The sequence below is a fragment of the Macrobrachium rosenbergii genome, chromosome 42, assembly GCF_040412425.1.
Source record: "Macrobrachium rosenbergii isolate ZJJX-2024 chromosome 42, ASM4041242v1, whole genome shotgun sequence".
Classification (NCBI taxonomy): Eukaryota; Metazoa; Arthropoda; class Malacostraca; order Decapoda; family Palaemonidae; genus Macrobrachium; species Macrobrachium rosenbergii.
In genome coordinates this window covers 15,312,909-15,325,721 of record NC_089782.1, presented here as the reverse complement: position 1 = coordinate 15,325,721, position 12,813 = coordinate 15,312,909, and the positions used below count along the sequence as shown (strand labels likewise).

At 34.3% G+C, this 12,813-nt stretch overlaps 1 protein-coding gene across 1 annotated transcript; it reads right to left on the bottom strand.

The window, feature by feature from the left end:
• Positions 1-924: 924 nt before the first annotated feature.
• Positions 925-12,606, bottom strand: LOC136827743 (zinc finger protein 513-like). The gene is made up of 4 exons (XM_067085205.1): positions 12,477-12,606; positions 11,476-11,530; positions 10,573-10,735; positions 925-1,254 (listed from the first exon to the last, which is right to left on the bottom strand). The coding sequence occupies exons 1-4, from the start codon at positions 12,604-12,606 to the stop codon at positions 925-927; spliced, it is 678 nt and encodes a 225-aa protein (XP_066941306.1).
• Between the last annotated feature and the right edge of the window lie 207 nt (positions 12,607-12,813).

Here is a 12,813-nt window from a genome sequence, read left to right as displayed (position 1 = left end):
ACTGAATACATGTACAGTAATGCCTTTTCAGAGAATGCCTTTAAATATGGAAATTTTGCTTTAAGTTTCCTGTACATGCTGCTTACATTTTTCAGGCATCCCATAAATCTCTTTCTGCCAAAAGAAAATAAACTCCCAACTGCAATATACCGGTACTCTCCTCTTGAAAAATCTGTATACTGTACAACACATTTGACAGGAGAAAAGTAAGATACAGTGCTGACAATAGAGATATAGAATTTAAAATCCACTTTTACCTTGTGCTTACTTTTAGCATTACTGTAATTTAATAGATAAAAAATTAAATGGTAGATCATAATTTGACAACTTTATCCTATCTGATTAACCAAAATGACACCTGTCAAAGAGTGTGAGTATCTGAAATATGAATTCTTAGAAAACAAGCTAGTCATTATTAAGGTCTTCACTGTGCTAATAAAAATGGTAACACTGCATGACCTATTAAGACAGGTTCGCACCAAATAAATTCACACAAAAAATGATCAATAATGCCACCTCCATGTATTCAATCATTTTAAAAACTGCAGTAAATCCACAGCAGTATCTCCAGAAACATAACAGCCTATGTTGTCTCAAATTCCCATTAGAACCTAACAAAATAAAACAACAATACAATTTGTAGCTCTTTTAAGCAGTAGCCATGAGTCAAAACTATTCCTAGCTTCTAAAAGTAAAAAAAAAATAAGACAAATTTTATAATATTTATCTTAAATGAACACTTCTTCATACTGTTTGATTATTTTTCTGGAATAAAGTTTTTTTTCTTGCCCTCTTCCTCTCCTTGATCAGGGATAATATTCTAATTACAAATTTTACTTTCTTTGTGTAACATATGGAATAAATCATGTATTGCTGAACAAAACTTACTGACAACGCTGAAAGAGTTTTTGGGAAGGTATAACTTTATGACTGTGGCGCATGGGTCCTCATATGTCCTTCTAGACTACTTCTGAAGGCTGTTCTGAATGGACACTGAGAGCATGCAAATGGTTTGTCCCCAGAATGAGTCCTCAAATGAACATCTAGGTGATCTTTCCTTGCTGCTCTGTGAGGGCAGTAAGGACAGGCAAAAGTTCGTTCACCTGTGTGTGTCCTGACATGCCTCTCAAGGTGAGATGGAAATAGGAAAGACTTTGGGCACAACGGACAGAAATATTGCTTTCTGATACCCACTCCTGTTCCTCCAAGCAAGTTTCCACCTTCATCATGGTTGCTGTCTGTCCTATCTATCATCTGAAACAAAGAAAAAGTTCCAGTAAGTAAATGGCATAACAGTACATTAAAGTATTACCAACTTACCTGTAAAACGACCTTGCTTATATTTTATCAGAAAATAGTACAGTACCAAATATATATTTGTTTTGTTTTGGTGGCATCAGGCATTTGGAATAGTTTTGAAAAGTGCTATTCAGTGACAATAAAATGAAAACTTATGTAAGAATATTAGTGAGCTTGCTGTTTCTTCCATTTCATCATCTTAGACAAGAGAACTCCCACTCCTTTCCTTAATGTTGTCTTAATTTTCTTACCCATTTCTTAACAGCTGTTTAGTTATACAGTATACAATATGTAGAGTATGTTTGTTATATATATATATATATATATATATATATATATATATATATATATATATATATATATATATATACATATATACATATACATATATACATATGTCTGTGCGTGTCTCCACCCTACTTACAAACATTCAGAGATTCAGACAGACAGGGTCACAACTTCAAATTTTGCTGTGTGTGCCTATTCTGCTAGTTAGAATTTTTGCAAGGAATAGAACACGAGGAAGAAGAACCTATTCCTTTAACCCCTTCCTTGATTATCCGGAGTATTCTCTTGATTAACTACCATGTATTCTTACAATCACGAGAATTACTCAAAATATTCCTAACTTGTTCTTTGGTGAATTCTTATTTTTTATATTTGCTCTCAATTCCAATTTTGTATATTTCCTCTCCCCATAGGAAACATTTAGTATGTATTTTTTTCAACAGATGGCAGTGTGCATAGTTTACTTTGTGAACTTTAAGTTGAGTAGTGATATATTCATACAGTGTGTGTGTTATATATATATATATATATATATATATATATATATATATATATATATATATATATATATATATATATATATATATATATATATATGTATATATATATATATATATATATATATATATATATATATATATATATATATATATATATATATATATATATAAAATACAAACAGTCCCCGGTTATCAGCAATACGGTTTTATGGTGTTCGTCTAGTGACAAAAATCAGCGATTTTCTGTGCCAACATGGGCTGATTTCTGCTTATCAGCGCCAATAATCAGGTATTGGCGCTGATACATATCTAACAGAGGCGCGATCTTTGGTTATTGGTGCACGATCTTCGGATTTTCACTTATCATCAAGGCATCAGCGCATGGATAAGCAGGGACCAAAAATTGCCGATTTTCGGTTATCGCGATTTTCACTACGTGGGATATCGACAGAATTTTGGAACACAGAGGCATCTATTAGAACTAATCCAAACCCCCATTAGAGAACACAGTTTAGCACAGGACCATCCTTTCACTGGGACTGTACTGCCTTTTGTTCAAATAGACTACCTTTTAATTTCAGAGTCGCTGACTATTAAAAAGATATATGGAATTGAACAACTCGTCTGGTATTCAACTAGCTATATATTTCATAGTAGGTATCAATTAGGTATAAATATTTTACTTTGATATAGTTTGTTTACATTTATAGTTTTATTTTATATTTTTATGTTTATTTTAATTTTTCGTTATATATCTTTTAGTTTGTATTTACTTACTTGTTCATTTTATATATATTAGTATTTTTGTTGAAGATTTATTATGACACATTTTATTGTAATTTTATTGATTCCCATCCTTGTTTGGTTTTTTCAGCCTGATGTTGAGGTGGAAAACTGTTCCTGGTCTTGGCAATATTATTTATCAGACTTAAATCGGATCTTATATATATATAAAAATTTATAATATATAAAAAAGGTGATGAAAGCAGTCCCTTAAGGTGGAAAACTGTTCCTGAGGCGAGACTTTAATCCTGTGGTTGGCTTTATAAAAATAAAAAAAGGTGATGAAATTAAAGCCTTTACCTTTAATCCTGTGGTTGGCTTTGCAGAATATGCTGGCGTATTGCAGAATATGTGACATAAGGTGACCTTTTAACCTTAAAAATCTCCCCCAAAATGGGGGTCATCTTATATGCCAAGCATGAGAAGCAAACCTTAAATCCTGCCAAAATTTTTATTGATAGTCTAAACCCTGAAGTATCTATAGTTAACTACCATCACAATTATCGACACTAAACAAAACAAGTGTAATAACGGTAAAAACCGTAGGTAATTCAAGTGAATCACTAGCGACATAACTATCGATGCTGTAAACAAAACAACTATAATTACAGTAATTACCATAGTTAATTACCATAATTGCATGTTAGGATCACTCTCACTATGTTACTAGCTTTGTCCAGAGTACCATTATTATAAGGCAATAATATTAGACAATTTTGTTATTGATACTTATTATACAAAGCCCTTTTAACATTGATAGATAATTTGAATTTGCTAAAATGGTCAATCAAGTTAGTCTAACTTCCTTGTTTACAAAACACAGCCATGTTCATAGTTCCCAGTCGTGCTCGACTTACGAGCCGTGTTGTTTACTAAAGGCCAATATTTCCATGGTAGTATTTTATTAAAATCAAACTAAAGGGTTTTATGATATCAATATTTCCCTAGTTATCCTTAATATCGGGGTTCTTTCCAATTTTAAAGGAATATATTCATGCGGATCTACTTCCAACGGGTATTACTCCACCAATAGTGACATCACAGGCATTGAGCACTTGTCGTGATGTTTATATTTTTCCTAAGGGAATACAAAAGTATTTTTTCATAATGGTGAGCTTTGCCAAACATTTTAAAATCTTGAAGATACTGACTTTACACATTTTTTGTATGATATTTCCAATAATTATTGATTTTATTTATATACCAACTAACTTACATCAGCTGATAGTGTTATTTAACTTAATAAATTGGGGGTCGTCTTATATGGCGAAGATACCTCTAAACCTAGAATTTTACATGAAAAGGGGGGGGTCGTCTTCTACCCGACATATACGGTACTTATTTACATGAGGGAGCTCGGAAGTACCCAGCCTAATGTTGCCTTAACTTCAGGACTGCCTAAACTTCGGATTTTCACCTTAAGTCGAAGATAAATTTTTTATGAATATTTTTGAAAAGTGTCATAAGATCTGATCGACTTATGAAGAGATCACCTTCACTCAGGGACTGCCATACACATACAGTACTATGCTATAAAAAAAAAAATATATATATATATACAGTAAACCCCCATATTCGCATTCTCATGATTCGCGGACTCACGTATCCACAGGTTTCTCTGTGGAACATATCTAGCTATTATTTGCGGAAAATTTGCCCATTCGCAGTATTTTTCACTGAGAAATATTCACTAATTATTGTATTTTCATATAATTTTCATGAATAAATGCACTTTTTGTGATAAAACTATTAAAATACTCATGTATAAGCATTTTTACAGGGTTTTTCTTGTGTTTAAACTATCAAAATGGGCAGTTCTAAGTGTTTTCAGAGGGGTTTTAAGTATTTGCGGATTTTAGCTATTCGTGGGGGGTGTGGTATGCATCCCCCACAAATATGGGGGTTCACTGTATATATATATATTGTATAGGTATTTATATTCTGTACATGATAAGTGTAAGCTTATTCCATTAACGCCAGGATAGGAGTGGGATGAAGGTGCTTATAGGGTATTTTACTTTTTTGTTTTTTGTTTACATTTTTTTTTTGCACTGGGCTACTTTTTTTTATTAAAGCCCTTGGGGTTGTAGCATTCTGATATTCCAGCTATGGTTGCAGCTTGGATAGTACAGCATAATAACAATGCAATGATATTGCCTGAATAGTTTTAGAATAATCTGCATAACTATAAACATTTGGACACATAACTGTTAAATTTTCTTGAATTTTATACAGTACTTTACTCTAAACTGTAATCATTTACATAGAGTGACCAAGTGTTTAACCACTTTATGCATATAGCTAAGATTCTTTTTTAATACTAAGTCTGTTCTTGAATGTATTGTTGATGTAGATTTTGTTAGTATTGTATTAATATTTCTAAAAGCAATTTTCACCATATTTATTAAACTGGGTAAACAGGCTATCACAATGTAAAGTTCAGTGAACAAATTGCCTTATTTTATGTTATTCAGTTTTATTTGCTTCTTAATTCTTTGCATATTAGGATAATTACACAATTTCACTGAGAAATTTGCAAAAGAATGATGAAGCATAACATCTAACTTACTTATTTGGCAGTACAGTAATGGATGTTTAGTATTTTTCACAGCACTAATAACCAAAAGAAAAGTGCTTGTGATTTGATGCCCCACTTTCCTCCATCTGCGAAGCTGTTCCCTCGACCCTTTCATGGTGTTTCCTGTGTCGACGGAGGTTGCTTCTGTCAGCTGATGTGAATGGGCAGTACGGACAAGCAAATGGCTTATCTCCAGTGTGGGTTCTCACATGGCCATCAAAAATATCCTTTCGCCGTGACTTGTAAGGGCATAAGGGACAAGAATGCACCCTAAAGGAACGTGCACCCAACAACCGATCCATTGCATTTCCAAACAGTGAATCTCCCGCTCCTTCCCCAACCAAGGCACCCTACGGGGAAAAGCAAAATATCAGGTGATTGTGTGACAAGGCGTAATGAAGTATGTAATTAATGGAGAACAAAATAGATGAGGTGTTTTACATCTTTGTGGTTCCTTTGGTTATATGTGATAAAAACATACTTCTTTAAGTTTTACTAATGGTACTGTACTGGAGAAAAATTAAAAAAACTCATCCTCTCATCACCCACCTTTCTAATAGACATTGAAAATTCTGATATAACTGAGAAACTACACACACTAACCTAAGCCATTCAACTTGAAAACATTATGGATAACGAGTTACTGTATTGTAATTTACTTCATAAATTTCAGTAGTACTGCACTGTACAGTAATCAGTTTTGGCTACTTAAATAATTTTTTCTACAAGAAATGGTAAATGAAAAAGGATGGAGATCTTGTTTATAACAAAAATTTTGCAATTTGTTATTACAGAAGCTACACATATCATGAGAGCTTAATGAGGCTGAAATCATATACTGTACTCTGTTTTAATAAATGCAAAACTGGAAGGAAGCTAATGCTAAAAAACTAATCTGCTTGAATTTGATTCTAAACCATTGTGACTAATGAGAGAAACTCAGCCACTGAATCTCAATATTACCAATAAAAAAATAACTTGCTATTATTTCCCTTTTGTCCATCATAAAATTATTCAAAAGCCTATTTTTCATCATCAGCCACAGAATTCACACAGCAGAATAAATTTCAGGTATCATCATTGTTGTACATGACTAATGAACTCATGAGGTCACAGTTTTAGACTCACACAGGTCTCAGCCAATGGAATTGTTCTTGACTGTGAGGAGAATATTGGAGCATGACAGCTACATAGAACCAAAAGGTAACTGATAAAAGGTGACAAGCTTTGCAGATAAGGGTCAACAGGATGCTGCAAAGAGCCTTTAACAACGAGTGTGTCACAGGCACACTACTCCATAGGAGGTTGCTATTTACATTGTACCCTGTGCAGCATACTGTAGACAGTTATAAAAGTTCTCTGCAGTATTCCCTCAGCCCCAACTTGTTTGCTTTCTACTTTTTATTTTTGTTCCTCCACTTTGTCTCTTAATGCTTGTGTGTCAAACTTCTTCAGCCTCTCATTTTGGAACAAGTCCTTCCAGCAAGCCTGATGTAAGTTTTGGAATGGGACTTAATGGTCTCATTATACATTACAATGACAATGATGACCAAGGCATGCTAAAACTGGTAATCTCTACAGGGGCTCAAAATGGAAATTCACTGAGTTTTGTGTTGAAACATACCCTCTTCTTTATGTCAATGCTTGTCGATCATTTCTTGGGGGTTATGCCTCATTAAGTTTTCTTTCCCTCTCCTTGTATTGCTTCTCTCAGGCCAGGGTTCTATGAGAAGATTGCAATGTTGCTGGCTTCACTTTAAAATGAATACCAGTATCCTTATACTAAAATATGTGACATAAGATAAAATTTCCATCTTTTTATAGCTAAAAATAGATAAGGAATATAATTGTCAAAGTTACTTACGATATATGGCATGATGAATAATACATTAGCAGTAGTTTTAACAGAATGAATGTAGAAAAATTTTAAAATCCAGATAAAGCAAAGAATACAATGGATAATGAAGAATATCCACAAATCCACCGAAACATTTGCCATACAATAAATTTCTCTTTTGTGAATAAGTTTTCTGTGCTTGTATTGTATCCCTTTTCATCTTCTAACCATAGCTGTTCACCATTTTACCATTAGATTTGTAATAAAGCAGAGTTTGGTTTCCTACCACTTCGTTACCACTTAGGGAAAGATGCCATTTACATCTTTCTTATTTTGCCTTTCACCATATTTGGAAGAGAATATCAGCATTATTGTCCACACTTATATTTTCTCTTCTGCCCACATACAGTACTATTTCTGCTCTTAGAGTTCTGGCCCATTTGTGAAAATTAAACTCTCCTCCAGTTTTCTAAGCTCTCCAGATTCTGTGACTTTGTCCTTGGTACAAACTTTGTTTGGAGAAAGTGTTGAGTATGCTGACAGCATTAATGACAGACTTTGTCCAGGGGCTTCACCCTCCAACATTCACCCTCGACATTCTGAAATTTTTAATGAGATCTGGCATGCACACGTGCAAGTTCATCCTCGTCTTCATTACAGTCATCAGTTCTCATCTCCTCTTTAAACTAATTTTCTGGACATCTGACTCTGGAGAACTGCAATCTCAGTAATGCTAGCATTTACCTCGGACAGCACCTATGGTACCCCTGACTCAACAGTATGTGGTCATGGTCAAGTAACTATTCCTCTCTTTGTAATTCTTCATAAGTGCTGATGACATCCATCAATTGTCCAAAGTTGTCAGTTTCAATTCATTACCAGGAGAATTACAGATGGAGCTAAATAGTATTCAGCTACCACATTTCTAAATAGCTAACCAGTTTCTATTTAAAAAATGACTCATACTTAGTGTCAGAACATTAAAAATCTTGAGACAGTTCTTAATTTTAATGAAATAAACAATGTTTATAATAGCAATATTTTCTTGCTTCTCTGATTGAATGCCAAATTATCTTACTCTACAGATATGGCAAAATATGAGGCACTGGGAGCAATTCTAAAGAGAAAATTTCTGCTAATGAAGCTGCCCCTCCCTAGTTAACCTTCATGATGAGGCACTCTACAGCACAATCACATAACTTAAATTCTAAAATTAAATGAAACAATATTCTTCTGAAACAAATTCTTATTTGTTTATGGAAAGTTTGAATTCAATAACAGACCAAAGGAGAAATGAAGTCACTTTTTTAAAACAATTACAGTATAACATATAAATGCTTAAAAGACTACTTGTCATTTGATTTATAAGACTATTACACATACATATTGGATTTAACTACTGTAAAGTCAAACTTTATTAATGAACTTTCTATCTGAACAACAATGTAAATTTAAAACTGCTTCATAAAAACAAATTTGGAGTGCTGTTTCAAATTAAATATAGTTTTACATCATCCAAAACAGATTGAAAAAGAGCCTAGTCTTTTTGTTCTTCAGAGGACTGCGAATGTTTTCACATAACTTAAAAATAATTGCCCAAAAGGTGCATTAACAATAATAGAGACTTGAACAAAGCAGTCTTTCATTATTATTATTATTATTATATCATTATTTCGGTAGATGAAAACTATTCACATGGAACAAGCACACATGGGCCATTGACTTGAAATTCAAGTTTCCAAAGAATGTTGGTTTCAACCTCCCACTGCAGACCCAAACACTGCAGCAGCAGCTGATCATGATACAGAGCCACTAATTTTTCATCGACCTGGGGAGACGTGAACCCGTAACATCTGAGTGGCATCCCACGACACTAACCACTATACAGTACCAGTGGACCATGTCAATAAAGGAGGGTTTTACTGAAGCTCTCATTACTAAAGTAGATACTTGTATTGGCTGTTATTTTCATTTTGTAGGAATAAGTTACTCTTGCATAATATATTAGAATATCAAATAGTTGATCCATACTGTCAAGTTTATTTTCCTAAGTTGAGATAGAGGAAAAAAATGTAATACTCATTACATCATGTTCTTTTTCTTTCACCAAAATTAAAATAAGAATTTTAAATTATGTTAAGTCCAGTTTTCTACAACAAAAATAAAAGCTTTAGAACTAATTATGACACAAATAATATACATTTATACAAAGTAAACATTCTATGGCAAATCTTTGAAAATTAACTGTTGTATTAAAGGAATAAATCATGCAACTATTTCGCTCAAGGCCAGTTGTTCATACTGAAGCTGTGTTTGATTTTCTCTGTACATGATGTATCTAATAATCTTGATTCTGCTACAAACCTAGCCACAAATACAGTCACTGAAATCAGAAATACAGTACTAAGATTTATTATATATCCCAAGGACATGGTAATGCTCTTTTATAGATGATATGAGGTAGAAAACACAAGGGAAAAGCTCTAGTAGACAACAGCTGAAAACAGAGCTATTAACACTGGCTGCGTGACTTTTGGGTACCACGCAGATCGCTCAGTCATCCATAAGAGAACATTTTCAAGGTCCCCATAACAAACATTAACATTTCTGGTTTTAGAATTTTATGTGGTACTAGGTTTGGAATGGTTACGATTACTAGAGACATTTTATTTTATATAATCAAACCTGGCTTGGGTATGGGTAAGTTACCTTTAGCGATGTTTTTATTTGTTTTAAGTATTTCATAATATTCCATTTATTTTGAAAATTGTCAGATTACTAGTCTGAGCATATGTACATTTTTCATGTTTGTTCATAACTGTTTTACATTTATACCCTATTCACCCTTCGCCATTTTAAATCATATGAATGAGCTCATAATTAACTGCATCTAATAAAAGTAAAAGCATATGGTACTTACTTTTATAAGTTTTATTCTAATGATAAAAGATACATTGCACCTTCATTTTTCTAGCAAAACATACAAAGCATTATACAAACAATAAACATCAGTTCACTTAATAGTCACATTCCATTTCATCATATGATTTAGTCTTTAAAACCAGTTCCTCAGATAAGATGCAAAATGTTTCACAAACAATTAACAGAGTGAAACAAGTCATTGAAGACAAGTGCAGGACAATAAACACAAAGCTATTATGTCTTGAATGTTCCTGACAGGTTACTTTACAGTTAGAGAGATAGATGGCATGTTGTATTCGATTTGGAAACAATAAAATGTTTTCTGAACATATGGACCTTGAGGTGACTCCGTCGAGTGAACTGACTAATGCACTTTGGACAGCGGTATCGTTTCTCTCCAGTGTGAAGAGTGATGTGTCTCTGAAGATAGCTTGGGAAGGCAAAAGTTCGGGGACAGTATGGGCAATGCCTTCCTCCTCCAGGATCCCCAGCAAGCATTCCAGGTTGCATGACTGGATATGACATCTCCTATGGGAGAAAGATGACAATACAGTATTAGCTGGACAGAGATGACACTTACAAATGAAGAGATATACAGCAAAACTCCAGGGCTAAGTCTGTATTGTTACATGAGAATACAGTTGTGCATCATAGAAAGACTTAACAGTGGTACAGTACACTAATCAATCCTTCTTGCATTACAGAACCTACCTTTAAAAAATAAACCTTTTGCAACGTAAAATGAAGCACTTATATATATCAGCAATCCAAAGTTCTAAAAGCCAAAGTTGCCTACCACAAGTCTCAGGAAAAACAAAAAAAGTCAGTATGTACATAAACAACAGAGTATTCAATTCTTAATCAGAGAAAAAAACAAGCTCAATTATATCTGGTTTTCAAATTCTTTTACAGTCAGAATAACTTATGCCTTACTGTTGTATATAATAACACCCACAATTTTGTTCATCTTACACAACATCTTGAATACATTGGATTAATTCTTGTTATAGTCATCACATCAAGTTTTATTTTCCTTGACTTATTCATTTCTACCAAAACCATAAGATCCAAATCATGCTGACCAAATATTGTCTATGAAATCTGGATTATTTGCTTAATAATCACTGTCATTAAAGTTTTGGAGATATATGCGCAACGAGTTCCCTCCAGTCTCTTCTATTTTGCATACTTTCTGCTTGAATTTCCCATCTATGCCTTTCCTTTATAATCTTCTGTGGCTTTCCACTAACTGACATTCTGTCACTCACTTATTTAACATTCCCAGCTTTTCCCAGCCTCTCTCAATCCAATCTGTTTTCCAGCCTGTAAAGGTTTAAATATTGTTAAAGAGTAGAAGCAACAAGGGGCAGGTAATTGTACTTTTGTAATATTCTGACCAAGAAAGTAAACATGCTTATGTGTGACAAGTGCCCATGCCCCTCTCCCTCCATGTCAGAAACTGATGACCCAGCTTTCCTCATCCATACCAGAACGTTCACAAAACAGATCAACCATTACTCCCAGCATTTTGTACTAATGCTTTTGCAGGATCTCCTCCATTTTCTTTGACTTGTCCATGACTCTACCAAATTGGAAAGTAATGGGTCCTGTAAACATGGCAAAAGTTTTTGCTCTGTACTTATGAGTAGTCAAGCAACCCTTCTTCTTCTTCTTCTCTCGACCTTATTAGTCACACTGTATAGCAGGGTCGGCCGCTCGAGTCAACTTTCTCCATCTATTTCTATTCCTAGCATCTTCTTCCCTCAGTCCCACCTCACCCATGTCCCTCCTCACCACATCCATCCATCTGATCTCTTGACACCCCACACTCCTCCTCCCCATCATTGGCATGTTCTTAGCTCTCTTGATTGGTTCCACCTCCTATCTTCTTATTACATGGCCATAGTACCTCAAACGAGCTTCCCTAGCCTTCTCCTTTACATTACATATACCACACATTCTTCTTATATCTTGACTCTCCCTCCTTTCCAGTAGTAATATTCCAGCAATCCATCTCACCATCCTCATCTCGGTTTTTTCCAACAGTCCCTCCTCTTTCCTCTTAAGTGCCCAGGTTTCTGCCCATATAATAGTACGGGCCTGATAACTGTCTTATAAATCTTCATTTTGAGCTTTAATGGCATTGTCTTGTCTAAAACAACTCCAGTTACTTCTCTCCATTTTCGCCATGCTACTTTCACTCTCTGTCTCACTGCTTTCTCAGTACCTCCCTCTTCTGTTACTATTGATCCCAAATAGTTAAACTCACTGTTCTGCTTTAGCACTGTATCATCTTCCACTTGAATGTTTACTTCTTCACGTCCTTCTCTGCTACTAGTCATTAGCTGTGTCTTTCCAATGTTCACTTTAAATCCTTTCCTTTCTAGGCTCCTTTCCATGCTAAAAACCTTCCTTGCAGCTCTCCTTCTGTGTCTGCTATAATGACTAAATCATCAGCAAACAACAGATCCCACCGTTCATCATTGTTCCAGCAACCCCCTCTCCACTTAATCCAAGGAGTTACAATTCTCCTTCTTACAGTCCTCTAAATTTCAGCCTCAAAATCCAGTATGTTACCATGGTAACAGAAATGTTCAAATTCCTCC